The following is a 16,410-nucleotide window of genomic DNA, read 5'->3' on the forward strand; positions in this document are numbered from 1 at the left end:
TAGTGTTAAGAACAAATGACAGAGTACAAGAGAGGAAAAATCCTCACTTGATTCTTTGCTCTGTTATTTCTTTTGGAAATTAATACAGGAAGGAAGGATGTCCAGCCACCCATTCTCGCCTCTCTGAGATGCTTTCCATGGTATACAGGCTGTATGATATCAGAAAATGTCTGAGAGATGGGGCACCGACAAATGTAAACACCCTCCCCATGAAGTGCAAGTAGGTAGGCATATAGGAGGTACGTGGTTAGTATTCTTTCTCTCCTATCCCCAAGGGTAAACTTTGAACACTCATGAAGGGCTATTTGTATGTAATCAGTAATTTTCACAAGTTTGGGGAACAATTGTACTATAGTTTTGGCTTAACATATAATTCATAATATATAATCATACCTAGAAAAGACATGAGAGCTTTTGTATGTCAAATTTACTTTTCAGCCAAGAAATCATACATTTTAGCTCTATTCAAAATAAAGTACCAACTAGAAGGAAAAAAATGTGACTGATAATTAATAATAGTTTAATAAAAGCTTTACAGAATCTGGAGTAGTATTAGGCATTCCTGGTATAAGATCACATGAGTATAGAACAGGCACTAAAAATTTTTGTCCTTGGGTGGTGCATGCCTCTGCCTCATTTTCTTCATTTTCAACTTCCTTCTATGATTATTAATCCTTGTTTGAGCCTTTTTCTGTTTCTTTGCATCTTTAGCTTGCTTCAACTTCATTAACTTGCTCTTCTTCATAACCTGGAAGGTACTCTTTTTGAGAGAGCGATACAGATCTTTCTGACTCCATATACCCAGTTCATCCAATTTTTCTTTGCTTATAACCTCAACATCCTCTGAATCTTCATCATCTGTGTCTTTCCTTTTGGTTGGCTTATTTTTTGTAACATCAAGTTGCATCTGTATTCAGAGAGAACTATCAATTTATGAGTTCAAAAAATAATGTGAAGAAAAACAATAAAAAACATTGATTGGTAATAGGGAAGGAGATTCTGTTTCACCATCACAAGAAGATTCAGGCTCTCTAGGCCCCTCCAAGAGCCCTAGCTTTTGAGACTGCCTTTTTAAACTATAGATAAAATTTACTACTATAAGTTTCTGCCAATATATTGTCCCAGAAGTTTCTCTCCTGCAAGGAAATGGATGAATTACTGGCAGTTGTGTCTAGAGGTTATTCATTGTGCATCTGGCAAATTTCTCAGCATGTTTACAGACAGACAGAACCACCTTTTTATAGTACACACCAATGAAATACAGTTTGATGTTTACCTGAAAATAGATCTCTCAACAATATCTATTCTGTTACGGAAATGGATGAATTACAGGCAACTGTGTAGGGGGTTAGTTTTCAAATTCAGCATCAAAACTGTGAGTAACACATAACTGGAAAACATGGAACTATATAAGATAGCACAGATGCAGAAGAATTAGTCATGTATGTAATAAATGAAATGTAACACAAAAAAATAATAGCATACAACTTATCCACGTTCAATGCACTGCTTCCTAAATGGACAGCAAGGAGATTACAAAGATTCTTTCCTAGCATAAGAGGTGTTAACCCCCTTCATCCATATACACATGAAGAGTCAAATACATGCACAGATACAGACAAACATGGAGACAAAAAACTTTGCACAAATATACTAGAACACAAATCCAAACCAGACACAAACACACATGAACAGACTAAGCAAGGGAACTAAATATAGACTCTATTAATTTATCTATCTATGTCTCTAAGGCCCATTCCTTCCAGAAACTCTCTTCAAGGGGATGGCCGCAGCAAAATAGTCTCCACTTATCCCTGTCCTACATGCCTCCCTTGCATACACTATTCTACACATTCTTCTACCAATTCTTTCCCCCCCAGTCCTCTTCTACTCTATTTCCCATGTCACAGGTGGTCTTCCTCTCACACCAACCCCTTTAATCATACTGTCATACACTCTCCTTGTAAACTCCCTCAAAGTATTATGTTTCACTCACTCTATCACTCCAGTATTCATTTACTTTGCATTCCGTGACATAATGCATTTCTCATACACCCACTCATTTCTTTCTCTAATCATACCACATAGCTCCTGTGAAACAGTTCATTTCCACAGCCTGGATCCTTTACTTCTGCAGCTCTTTCCATGTCCATGATTTGGCTGCATAGGTCAGGGTCAGAAGGACTATGCTGTCCCTTATTCCTTTCTTCACCTCTCTTTTATATGTTGGAGGGTTCCAGTCAGAGATGAAAGTCCATATCAAGGCCAAGACTTGATTGAAATATAGAGAGGGTTATGAAAGGGAAAAAAAAGAGACATGGAAAGGTATTTACAAATTCTGGAGGAAGTGACAAACCTGTCGTCCCATGTCTTGGGAAAGACATGAGATGATAGAGAGTTCCTAAGCTTTGAGGTGTGGGGAAAAAAACACAATTCAAAATGGTCCACCCATTAGCTACCAATGCTCATACAGCAATCATGTGACATAGCAGCTTGCCGAATACAGTATTGCACGGTCTAGCTAGTGGTGGGGGCACACAAACAGCCAGCTCTCAGGAGCAAAAACCAAAGCAATACCTACAGAAGAAGGAAAGAATACTTCCCACATATTCCCTGCGTGTCACAGAAGGTGACTAAAAGGGGAGGGAGCAGGGGGCTGGAAACCCTCTCCTCTCGTTTTTAATTTTCCAGAAGGAACAGAGAAGGGGGCCAAGTGAGGATTTCCCTCAAAGGCTCCGTCCTCTGTTCTTAACACTACCTCACTAATGCGGGAAATGGCGAATAGTATGAAAAAAAATATATATATATTTTTCAATTATACTTTGTTGCTGTCTCCCGCATTAGCGAGGTAGCGCAAGGAAAAAGACAAAAGAATGGCCCAACCCACCCACATACACATGTATATACATAAACGTTCACACACACACACATATACATACCTATACATCTCAACATATACATATACATACACAGACATATACATATATACACATGTACATAATTCATACTTGCTGCCTTTATTCATTCCTGTCGCCACACAGCCACACATGAAAAGACAACCCCCTCCCCCTGCATGCGCATGACGTAGCTCTAGGAAAAGACAACAAAGGCCACATTCGTTCACACTCAGTCTCTAGCTGTCATGTATAATGCACCGAAACCACAGCTCCCTTTCCACATCCAGGCCTCACAAAACTTTCCATGGTTTACCCAAGACGCTTCACATGCCATGGTTCAATCCATTGACAGCACGTCCACCCCAGTATACCACATCGTTCTAATTCACTCTATTCCTCGCACGCCTTTCACCCTCCAGCATGTTCAGGCCGCTATCGTTCAAAATCTTTTTCACTCCATCCTTCCACCTCCAATTTAGTCTCCCACTTCTCGTTCCCTCCACCTCTGACACATATATCCTCTTTGTCAATCTTTCCTCACTCATTCTGTCCATGTGACCAAACCATTTCAAAACACCCTCTTCTGCTCTCTCAACCACACACTTTTTATTACCACACATCTCTCTTACCCTTTCATTACTTACTTGATCAAACCACCTCACACCACATATTGTCCTCAAACATCTCACTTCCAACACATCCACCCTCCACCCCACAGCTCTATCTATAGCCCACACCTTGCAACCATATAACATTGTTGGAACCACTATTCCTTCAAATATCCCCATTTTAGCTTTCCAAGATAATGTTCTTGCCTTCCACACATTTTTCAACAGTCCCAGAACCTTCGTCCCTCCCCCACCCTGTGACTCACTTCCGCTTCCATGGTTCCATTCGCTGCTAAATCCACTCCCAGATATCTAAAACACTTCACTTCCTCCAGTTTTTCTCCTTTCAAACTTACCTCCCAATTGACTTGTCCCTCAACCCTACTGTACCTAATAACCTTGCTCTTATTCACATTTACTCTCAGCTTTCTTCTTTCACACACTTAACCAAACTCAAGTAACCATCTTCTGCAGTTTCTCACATGAATCAGCCACCAGCACTGTATCATCAGCGAACAACAACTGACTCACTTCCCAAGCTCTCTCATCCACAACAGACTGCATACTTGCCCCTCTCTCCAAAGCTCTTGCATTCACCTCCCTAACAACCCCATTCACACTTCAACATTTCAGCCATAATCCCATCCACACCAGGTGCCTTACCTCATTATTACCCAGTTCATTACCCTTCTTCTTACAGGCCCCTGCACTTGTATTCCTTTCCTTCCATCCTCCATACACATGCATGTTACAACTGCGGTCTCAACTTCCCCAACATTCATCTATTTTTCAAAACACTCTTTCCATCTTCCTTTCACTTATTCATTTTGATTCAACAACCTCCTTCCTTACTTCTCACATCTACATTTCAACTCTTACATACCTCTCTTTCCTTTTTCACCTCCTTCCAGTACAATTCCTTATTTTTCTAAAATTCTCACTCAACTTTCTTCCAATATCTTCATCTACTCTTTCTTTGCTCTCCTCTATCAGCTTCTTGACATTCAGCTTACACACCTTATATTCTCCCCTCCTCCCTTGCTGAACTTCCATTGGCACATTCCTTTTTCTTCTCTTCCCCAGCATTTCTAATTTCATTTGTCCACTGTGCATTTCCCCTTTTATTCTTATATCTAACTGCTAATTCTAAACCTTTAACAGTCTTTCTCTAAAGATTTAAAGTACCTCACTTACACATGACGGCACCTCTACATTTACTACACTTTCACCTAAGCTGTGTTAATAGTCCCTTTTATTGTAAAATGAAGTCATGGAACAATATAATAAATGCAATAAAAACTCATTTTGAAAGTACATAAAATAGATATTGAAGTCACCAAGAGCGGAGCAAAGACTGAAAAGATTACTTTTCAGAATAAAGTATAAAAACCTGGTGCTGTTATGGCAGACAAACAAATTTGCATGCACTGAAAAATCTTGTTGGGAGATCACTGACAAGATCAAAAAAAGAGCTGAAAAAGAGTAAAAAAAACATTTAAAAATCGCAATTCAAAGGGATGACAGAAACCCAAGGAAAGAAAATCATCCACAAAACTTATGAAACAGGGACAGCAAATCACTGGGGAACAAGATAAAAAATGCAAAATGCACACAAATGCATATGAATTAGTAATAAATGGATGGAAAATGAGTTTGGAGACTAAATGGAAATCAAGCCAGATATATAACATTCTAAAACAAATTGAACAAGAAAGTAGGTACACATTTAGAATTTTCATAGACAAACAGCAGCAAGGAAAGAAGGTACAATGAAGCAGCGTTCAAACCTCCTAATATAAGGCAAAGTTTCTGATAATAGCTGGACAGTGGTATCTTCAAACCATAAGAACTATAATGTAGTCCCACTGCACTTTCATTAGGATAACAGCAGGTAGTAGCATGGTGCTTTGTTCCCCAGATACCTTTTTCTATATTCACTTGGGAACACTGAATTATAATGAACACTAACCACTTCTTTGCTAAGATTAACAAAATACATCTGTGATACATAATTCAAAATGTCTTACAAAAACTTGCCTGATTTGTTCCAATGTGGAATTGAGAAGCGACCAGATCAATCCCAGATATTTCCACAGATGCAGACCCATAGTTAGTGACAGTCACATTTTCTTTTTTCAAATTTTCTTCCTGTTCCTCCTCATCATCATCATCAATATTCATGGTTTCCTGACTTTGGTACAGCATTTTCTTGACCAAATCAGCTCTCTGGAAAATAAAAGTTCTAGAGTATTAGAGGCTTCATCCGTATTTGATCAGCATACAAACTACAATGACCATAGCCTCTCGCTGTCCTGTACAGCAGCAGAGATCCTCTTAAGTGGACAGCAAAACTCCCTGGCAGTCATCAACACAACAGTCTGCCAACAATACGTTAACTGTGCACAGAGCTGACTTATCTTTCTGTACCAGGAGTCTCTCCTATCCTCCATGGGGCTTCTGGAAAGCTCAGGAAGTTGGCCACATCCACTAGGCAGGAATATAGGTTATAGTAATTAGCAATGTGTGTGTGTGTGTGTGTGTGTTCACATGAAAAAGCACAGGGAAAATAAGCATTAAGTGTCCAGTATCTTCACTGAGGTAGTTGCATCATGGGCATGAAGGGTGTTCATGTATCTTGCAGTTTGTAGTGTTGTTGGGATGAGTGATATCCAGGGCATAGATGTGACAGTGTAACTCAAATATATCTGGTGAATGTGGTTTTGAATGGGCATATGTCTGGTAGGATGATATTTAAGGCTGAGCTAGAAGGACAACTGTTTAATGCTTCTCATGTCAGTATTGTGTTTGTTAAGGGTGGAAGGATCTGTGGCTTCTGAAGTGTGAGGTAGGCTTAAGCTTTTTATTTCTATTTAGTGGTTGGTGGTTTGTTATGGAGTAGTTTGGATGGAAAGGGTCTAGTGCTGCTGCAAAGAGCTGAGTACCAAGCATATTGAGGCGGGATTGTAATGGGAGAATTTTTGTTTTATTCATGTAGGTGCTGAGTGTTTGCCATTTCTAGGCAGCCAGTGACTGTTTTCAGTGGTCTACTTTCATCTTGTGTGGCTTGTAATTTTGTTACGAATTTGCTTTTGACAGTGAGGATGACCAGGCAGGTGATACAAGTTTTGGGTGAAGCAGACAAATTGTTTGTAGACGATACTATGGAATTCTTTTTCTCATTCAGATTTTGTACCTGTCATCATTCTGAGGGTTTTAGTTGTTGCTTGTGTTGAAAGTAAATTTCCTGTGGGTGTCAAATGTGGTACCCAGAATAGTTAGTGACTTGTTGACTGGGAGTGATTGGCTGTTCAAGGTGATCGGATGGTGCAGGTTGGATCTGCCTTGGGTTAAGAAGTTGACTGAGGACTTCTGTGGAGATGCAAACATTCTGTTAGCAAGTTTCCAAATGTATGATATTCATATTTTGTATTCTTTTTGCCAAAGTGCATAACTTCACATTTGTCTCCACTGAATATCATATGCCATTTGTCTGACAGCTCTGCTAATTTATCGTGATCTCTCTGAATTTGCTCACAGTCCTATCCATTTGCAGCTCTATCTCCTAATCTTGTAATATCCACAAATTTGTTGGTCTTAGAAACGAGACCTAATTTTAGATTGTTAATGTATGCTAAGAAAAGAATGAGCCAAGGACTGACCCTTGTGGTACACCGTTTGTCACATCTTGTCAGTCTGAGGCTCTGCCATTTGAAACAACTCCTTGCTTCATATTAATGAGCAAGTCACTAATCCACACCCATAGTTTATCCCCTATTCCAAGTGGTCTTTAACTTGCATTAGTCTCTTGTGAGGTATTTAGTAAATTGTTTTTGAAAGTCAAGGAATATTACATCTGAGGATACTTTTTTAAAGTCCCTGTTGCAATAAGCACCAATGAAAACTGCCAGCAAATCTTTTAGACATGATCTTTTTATGCCATGGAAGCCATGCTGGTTGTCAATTATCATTCAGTAATTTTCCAGAAATTTCACAATTTTGTCTCCTTATCATTTCCATAATTTTACCTAGAGCTGATGTGAGGCTAATACAGTGGTAGTTCAAGGGACATTACTGATCTCTTTTTTATGAACAGGGGTGACATACATAAACATGACTCTCATACTATTTTGCTTTGACATCAACATAAATTGCATTATGATTAAAAAAAAGTTAAATTAACTTCAAATATTTCAAAATTCATATAAAAGAATATTTGGTGTTTTTTTTTTTATTTAAATATGTATCTATCGTGAGCCCTACTGTTTTTGTACCTAACTCTCTAATGCTGCTAATACAAAGTATCACTTAACAAGGTGTCACAAAACAGGGGCTTATATAAATGCTTTCAAAAAAAATACAAGAAATTTATTCTGTTTAAAAAAAATCATAATGAAAGCAAAGTGACAAACTCACATCCCTCCTTATTTCCTTCATTTCCTTTTTAAGTTCCTCCTCAATCTTCTTTTGAGCTCTCTGACGCCGTTCCAGCTTCCTTTTGTGGAATCCTTTAACATATTCTCTGAAATAAGATGCCAAATTTTTTGTTTCTGTGCAAATATAACCAAGTGAAATGAGATACTGAAAATTACAATATAAGAAATGAATATTTCAAATACTTATATCTATCATGACTGTGTTGTCTATAGAACAGAGATTTTGTAAATCAACTGTATAATATGAAACATTTTAAATACTCTTTAAGAACATTCTACAACACAAGAAACAAAAGTAGTTTCTGTATATTCTCAGTACCTAAGATTCATAAGATAATTTGTACAGCACAGTTATCCAGTATGAATCTCTCCATAAAATGCTATATCAATTAACTGCAAACAAGCCACATTTCATCCAAGCTTTCTCCACTCATCCCTTTACCTAATCACACCTACTTTCCAATAACTTTGCCTCACCATGCAACATTTATTACACAACCAAGATCATATAGTAATTCTTCCTAGATTCATTCATTTCTTGCCACATAGTTACTATCTGAGCAATTCTCATCTCATAGTACAGTATTCCCTTTCCTAATTCTGTGTTTGTCTGCACTTCATGATTTTGCATTCTCTTAAAAAAAAAAATTACTTCATAACTGTACAGTTATTCTCATATGACAAGAAAATTTGACTTGATTATGTGGTAGGCATGCTTGAATTTATAAAAAATGCTTCTGCATCATTATGATTTAAATCACACATGTACAATACTTTTACTGCACAGATTTCAAAGTCCATGGCTGAAAGTGATGGCAAACAAAACAGAAAACTTGGAAAATGAGATGCTGAAGGATAGGTATATTTCAAATGATGCTGGCTCTCTCTCTCTGAGGATTGGCAAAATGCATGCATAATGCTATTGGACAAAGGAAAAGGGACAAAGATGAGTGGTCAAACTACAGAGGCATAAGTTTGTTGAGTATTCCTGGGAAATTCTATGGGAGGGTATTGACTGAGAAAGTGATGGCATGTATAGAGCATCAGATTGAAGAAGAGCAGTGTGGTTTCAGAAGTGGTAGAGGATGTGTGGATCAGGTGTTTGCTTTGAAGAATTTGTATGAGAAATACTTAGAAAAACATGGATATATATGTAGCATTTATAGATCTGGAGAAGGCATATGATAGGGTTGATAGAGATGCTTTGTGGAAGGTTTTAAGAGTATATGGTGTGGGAGGTAAGCTGCTGGAAGCAGTGAAAAGTTTTACTAAAGATGTAAGGTATGTGTATGAGTAGGAAGAGAGGAAAGTGACTGGTTCTGAGTGAAGGTTGGTTTACGGCAGGGGTGTGTGATGTCCCCATGGTTGTTTAATTTGTTTAAGGATGGGCAAGTATTCAATCTGTTGGGGATGAAAGGGCCTAGGAAGTGAGTCAATTGTTGTTCGCCGATGATACAGCTCTGGTGGTTGATTTGTGGGAGAAAATGCAGAAGTTGGTGACTGAGATTGGAAAAGTGTGTGAAGAGAGAAAGTTGAGAGTAAATGTGAATAAGAACCCCACAAAACTTTCCATGGTTTATCCCAGACGCTTCACATGCCCTAGTTCAAGCCACTGAAAGCACGTTGACCCCTGTATACCACATCGTTCCAATTCACTATATTCCTTCTATGCCTTTTACCCTCCTGTATGTTCAGGCCCCGATCGCTCAAAATCTTTTTTACTCCATCGTTCCACCTCCAATTTGGTCTCCCACTTCTTGTTCCCTCCACCTTTGACACATATATCCTCTTTGTCAATCTCTCCTCAAGCATTCTATCCATGTGACCAAACCCTCCTCTAATCTCTCAACCACACTCTTTTTACTACCACACATATCTCTTACCCTTTCATTACTTACTCGATCAAACCACCTCACACCACATATCTATAGCCCATGCCTCGCAACCATATAACATTGTTGGAATCACTATTCCTTCAAACATACCCATTTTTGCTTTCCGAGATAATGTTCTCGTCTTCCACACATTTTTCAACGCAACTAGAACTGTTGCTTTGAAGAATGCATGAGAAATACTTAGAAAAACAAGTGGATTTGTATGTAGCATTTATGGAGCTGGAGAAGGCATATGATAGAGATGTTCTGTGAAGGTATTAAGATTATATGGTGTGGGAGGTAAGTTGCTAGAAGCAGTGAAAAGTTTTTATCGAGGATGTAAGGCATGTGTACGAGTAGGTAGAGAGGAAAGTTAATGGTTCCCAGTGAATGTCGGTCTGTGGCAGGGGTGTGAGATGTCTCCCTGGTTGTTTAATTTGTTTATGGATGGGGTTGTTAAGGAGGTAAATGCAAGGGTTTTGGAGAGAGGGGGCAAGTATGCAGCCTGTTGTGGTTGAGAGGGTTTAGGAAGTGAGTCGGTTGTTGTTCGCTGATGATACAGCACTGGTGGCTGATTCAGGTGAGAAACTGCAGAAGCTGGTGACTGAGTTTGGTAAAGTTTGTGAAAGACGAAAGCTGAGAGTAAATGTGAATAAGAGCAAGGTTATTATGTTTAGTAGGGTTGAGGGACAAGTCAATTGGGAGGTAAGTTTGAATGGAGAAAAGCTGGAGGAAGTGAAGTGTTTTAGATGTCTGGGAGTGGATGTTGTACAGTTAGGTTCGGTAACATGCTATCTGTCTGCTATGTGAGCCTGTTGGGAAATGACTGGTGTACACCCCATTGCTCACCAATGTGAGACGAAGGGTATTCAAGTACATAGTATTCATATAGTTATTTCCTATTAGGAGCGATCATAGCCTAGCGGTAGCACTCCCGCCTGTTGCACAGGGGTCCTTGGTTCGATCATGGCTGTTGGAGGATTGTATGTTCTATGCAGGTGTGCGTTTATATGCACTTTGTTCATATTCAGATACCTCTGCATTGTACAGTTATGTTCAGTAAAATGCTATCTGCCGGCTATGTGAGCCTGTTGGGAAATGACCGGTGTAGACCCCATTGCTCACCAACGTGAGACAAAGGGTATTCGAGTACATAGTATTCAAATAGTCATTTCCTATTAGGGGCGACCATAGCCTAGCGGTAGCACTCCCGCCTGTAGCTCATGGGTCCCAGGTTCGATCCTGGCTGTTGGAGGTTTGTATGTTCTATGAAGGTGCTCGTTCATATGCAATTTGTTCGTATACAAATACATATATACACATGTACACATTCATACTTGCTTGCCCTCATCCATTCCTGGTACTACCCCACCCCATAGGAAACAGCATCTCGAATCACTCATTTCATACTTGATTTATGCTACATTTTGAAAACACGACAGTAAATTTACACCTATTTTACACTACATGGGTTTAAGTTTACAATATCGTAATCATGATTGGGCTGGCAGCATGGCATTGCCAGCACAGTGCAAGAAGTATGTATGAATGGCATGGATATGGTCTTTAATCATGGAGTGTTACAGTATGTTGCATATGTTTTGCCCCTTGCATCATGTTTTCAAGTGTCTTTTTTACGTTCTCCCAATGGAACCACTTTAGTTAAAATGGATGTATGTAAACATTAAGAAAGAGGTGAACAAATGATAAGTGTGTCCTTGGACTTTGTGAATCTAATTTACGGTCTATTTGTGATAGTGCAAAGAAAATCAAGGAGTGCAAGGTGGAATATTAATCAGTCCCTCTAAAACCTCACATTCCTGAAGTTTAATTATGGAGAGCTTGGAACAATGCTAAGTACACAGATCAAACCAAGTGCAAGTGCATTCTGTCATTAGTAAGAGGTTAGCTGAAAAATTTCACTACTCTTGCAATGCTCTTGCTTTGCAAGAGAAGGATGACCTAAACACAAAATGGAATTCAAAGGTGGCCCAAAATGTCCTGAATGACATCAAGTGCTATAAAGAAATCCACCATAAGAAGAAAATGAAGTATAAAGTATAAACAGACAACACAAGATCTTTTTTGAAGAAAAAGGACCCTCATATGGACTGGCCACCAACATCTTGTGAGATAATGGCTGAACTCACTCAACCATAACCAACATCTTCCACAACTACATCTGATTCAGATGACCCCCTTCCCCAGTAACTTCACTCACCTCCTCCCTCTCCATCAGCACTGGCAAGCAATTCAGGAACAGCAGTAAACATGAGTATTAGAATCAAGTCTGTTTTTTCTGATTTCATTATTAGAATTCATTGAGTATTATGTATATCAGTATACTATATTTCCGGGTACATGTATTAATCTCATTTCCAGCACATCCATCCTCCTGCGCACAACTCTATCCATAGCCCACGCCTCGCAACCATACAACATTGTTGGAACCACTATTCCTTCAAACATACCCATTTTTGCTTTCCGAGATAATGTTCTCGACTTCCACACATTTTTCAAGGCTCCCAAAATTTTCGCCCCCTCCCCCACCCTATGATCCACTTCCGCTTCCATGGTTCCATCCGCTGACAGATCCACTCCCAGATATCTAAAACACTTCACTTCCTCCAGTTTTTCTCCATTCAAACTCACCTCCCAATTGACTTGACCCTCAACCCTACTGTACCTAATAACCTTGCTCTTATTCACATTTACTCTTAACTTTCTTCTTCCACACACTTTACCAAACTCAGTCACCAGCTTCTGCAGTTTCTCACATGAATCAGCCACCAGCGCTGTATCATCAGCGAACAGCAACTGACCCACTTCCCAAGCTCTCTCATCCCCAACAGACTTCATACTTGCCCCTCTTTCCAGGACTCTTGCATTTACCTCCCTAACAACCCCATCCATAAACAAATTAAACAACCATGGAGACATCACACACCCCTGCCGCAAACCTACATTCACTGAGAACCAATCACTTTCCTCTCTTCCTACACGTACACATGCCTTACATCCTCGATAAAAACTTTTCACTGCTTCTAACAACTTGCCTCCCACACCATATATTCTTAATGTGTGGTGTGAGGTGGTTTGATCGAGTAAGTAACGTAAGGGTAAGAGAGATGTGTGGAAATAAAAAGAGCGTGGTTGAGAGAGCAGAAGAGGGTGTTTTGAAATGGTTTGGGCACATGGAGAGAATGAGTGAGGAAAGATTGACCAAGAGGATATATGTGTCGGAGGTGGAGGGAACGAGGAGAAGAGGGAGACCAAATTGGAGGTGGAAAGATGGAGTGAAAAAGATTTTGTGTGATCGGGGCCTGAACATGCAGGAGGGTGAAAGGAGGGCAAGGAATAGAGTGAATTGGAGCACATGTATTAATAACAAAACCTCCTAATCTCCATCCCTTTCATTATTTGATTAATGCATTTTTGACCTACATGACCATTTTCAAGACTGTAACTATCACACAAATCAAGAGGTCCATATGTATTTACTTTTCTGTCATTGGAACCTCTTCTATGGAGCTCCTGCTATGCACAGAAAGCTGGCCACATCACATGAGGCTACAGGTCAAGTAATATGCTTATGCCTGTTTGCCCATGTGATTTGAGTGTACAACAATTAAGGATTAAGTGCTTTAAGCCTCCAGAAAGGGAGTTCGACTTAGGCACCACAGCATCTTGTGATACATTAAATCAGTGATTGGACTGTTGTCCAAAACGCATGGGAGAGTGTCACTCATTCATGCCCATGGAATGTAGTCTGTCTAGTGGAGAAGAATTTACAATTGTGTTGGAAGGGCAAGTGTTCGGAGCTTGTTAAATCATAATAGTGTATGTGTTTTGTTAATACAGTATCATATTTGCTGGAGTACAAATGTGAAGCAGGGGTAAAGTTTTTGCTTCTGTTTGGGGGATCTTGGTTGGTTAAAATGTAGTTTAAATGCTGAGAATACTAAAGTGGAATTATGATAAGAGTAATTTAATTTTGTTGTGTATGAGCTTTTGTGGGGGCCTTGCCTTGAGTGATAGGCAATTTCATCATGTTTGCTTAAAACAGGATGGATGACAAGGCAGGTGAGGTTGTATTAAAATAAAGCAAATGAATTTTTCCTAAAAAAATGCCAAGGAATCCTCATCCTTGTTCAAAACTGGTGACAGTAATTGTTTTGTAGACATTTGATCTATGTTCGCAGTGTGGGTTGTAATGTCATGTGAGTGTCATGTGATACCTCGTATGTTTGGAGGTCTGTTGAGTGGAAGTGAATGACCATTCAGGATTATGTGAGGGTATGTGAAGAATTCATGTATATTTAGGTTCATGAGTATGACCTAAGATTTCTATGGAAATAAAAATGTTCTTAGTAAGCCAATACATGCATGTCTATCAACAGGGAACAGATAAAACAGCTCTTTCACACATGAAAAGACAGCCTCCGTGTAAACCGTCACCTAACGGATTCACGTCACTATCTGGGAATACCGAACCTAATACTCACTTTCGGTCCTCTGGGTCAAACTTGATGTGTACTTTAGTTTGTCTGTTTGTCGGTCTTCTTTGCTTATTCTTTTGTTTTTTCGGGTTCCACTGTTTTTTATTTTGCTTGAATTTGTTCTCCTTGTTTTTCATTTTCAGAGAAATTTACGAGTTTTCCTCTTTTCCAGATTACCATATGCAATTAAGTTCTTTAAATGTTATTTCTTGTAGCTCTCAGATTCTTTGTTAAGTATTAAGCTATGCTTAGTCAAGTCCTGGATATCAGCGGAAGCTGTGGGAAACCAACACGTTACTTTTCCCCAAGTTAATTGAATTAATCGTCTCGGGATGTAACACGTTGAGAAGCATGTAAACATAAGGCATACACAATATAAACATATTGTGTAAATATGGCTCACTTTAAGATGAATTCTTAGGTATCAATTACCTTTATATATATAGATATGTATATATCAAGTATCATGAATATTTCAATGTCATTTTTTCAATCATTCAAAGATAACCTTATAATATGTCACACGTTGTCATCATTCAAGCACGTTTGTCTTACAAAATAATTTCCTCAGCTGTCTATATGTAAGTGGATAGTTTTGGGCGGACGTTTTATTTACATATCATTCTTTTCGAAAAATAAGAATATCTATTTGGTTGTGTTACTACATTTATTATCCCTGTTTCAATCTAAAGAACATTCAAAATGTATACATAAATATTCATGTAACTGCAGAAGCAAATTACATATCATCTAATTAAAACGTTTCTAATAATTTATTGGAAGTAAAAACACTAAACTTGTTTACTAAAACAAGTTTATTCATCTAATTCAGTATTATTAGTATTGTGGCTGTGGCGGCGGTAAGGAGTTTGGGTTGCGTCCTGCCAAACATAGATCTGTTTCTGCCTGTTTAACATTCCCAGGGCTCACTCAACAGGTATGGAGTCCTCCTAGGCTAGCGAGTACAAGGGACTTGTCAATGGGTACGAATGTGATTAAGCTTATCAAAGCTGTTCCCATGTTTTGTTTTTGATTTTGGTCCAGGCCCCGAGAGGTTGTGAACAGCATTTGAGTACCGAGTTAATGTAAGGCGTGATCTGTGAATCCTTGCTCGTATCAGGGATTGAAGTATTAGATTTAAGGCTGGATTAGTTCGGAATTCACCCTTGGGACGATGTGAATTTCATGATAGACGGAAATCATCGTAGTAGATTTGTTAGAGGGTAGTTGGCTCATTATACATGTTAGAAGTTAATTAGACCAGTGTTGCATTATCAGATGCATTGATTTTAACTTGATACAAAATAGTGATGGAGAAACCTATATAGGTCAAGTAAGATGAGCATATTAACACAGAAGTAGGTGAAATACTGGTTCAAATCAACATAATGTATGCTTCACATGCCTTGTTATCCATCCTTTCTTATAGGTACATTCAGGCCCTTTCTTGATAGCAAGTTCATAGGCCCTGGTAATTTGAAACTTCTTTGGGTACTGAATATCTCTGGGTTGTACAAACACATTTACTTAATGCAATGTGAGTTTTACATTAGAGCACTCGATGTGAGTCAGTTGGGCTTCTTCAGAAAAGTACAAAAAAATTAACTGAGTGGTCTTTGGCACTTATTTTCCATTTACTTTGGACATTACCTTAGCATAGATGATTTAAGTTTACCCAGAGTGTGTCTGAAGATTCCTTCTTCAGGAGAGAGTAGATTACATTGTTCCACAAGTTCTGCCTTTAGTCTCAGAAAGTGTAGGTTTTTTTTAGTTTGACAAAATAATCTGATTTAGTTTGTGAATATTTTTTTCTCTTACCTTACCTTGCCTTCCCCCTCCCCCTCCCCCTCTTTTTTTTTTAATCCTTTCTTTGTACCAACTGTGATGGCTTTTGGTTGACAGCTATAACATGCAGGTGAGCTCTCTGGTCAAGAGTCTAGTGGTCTTTGATTGACAATGAGTAGACTTGGGATGAGCGAGCAGGCCGTTATCTAGTTGAAAAGATAACAACTGGAGAAGATGAAAGTTCCTAAGAGAGACATCTAGGGTTAGGAAGTTTTACCCTTGATATTCTTAGAGAATATATTGCACATGTGGGA

The 16,410-nt window shown here is 38.9% G+C and overlaps 2 protein-coding genes across 4 annotated transcripts in view; one reads left to right on the plus strand and one right to left on the minus strand.

The window, feature by feature from the left end:
* Nucleotides 1-506: 506 nt before the first annotated feature.
* Nucleotides 507-14,683, minus strand: LOC139750737 (uncharacterized). Its single transcript, XM_071665435.1, has 4 exons — nt 14,318-14,683; nt 7,919-8,024; nt 5,543-5,731; nt 507-907 (listed from the first exon to the last, which is right to left on the minus strand). The coding sequence occupies exons 1-4, from the start codon at nt 14,446-14,448 to the stop codon at nt 596-598; spliced, it is 738 nt and encodes a 245-aa protein (XP_071521536.1). The 5' UTR covers nt 14,449-14,683; the 3' UTR covers nt 507-595.
* Nucleotides 14,684-15,147: 464 nt separating this feature from the next.
* Nucleotides 15,148-16,410, plus strand: part of LOC139750738 (splicing factor U2af 38 kDa subunit-like) — a 144,683-nt gene continuing 143,420 nt past the window's right edge. For all 3 annotated transcript variants that reach the window (XM_071665438.1, XM_071665436.1, XM_071665437.1), the window contains exon 1: nt 15,148-15,248. The gene's annotated coding sequence lies outside the window, so the exon portion shown is untranslated. The remainder of the gene's footprint in view (nt 15,249-16,410) is intronic.

The sequence above is a fragment of the Panulirus ornatus genome, chromosome 10, assembly GCF_036320965.1.
Source record: "Panulirus ornatus isolate Po-2019 chromosome 10, ASM3632096v1, whole genome shotgun sequence".
Lineage (NCBI taxonomy): Eukaryota > Metazoa > Arthropoda > Malacostraca > Decapoda > Palinuridae > Panulirus > Panulirus ornatus.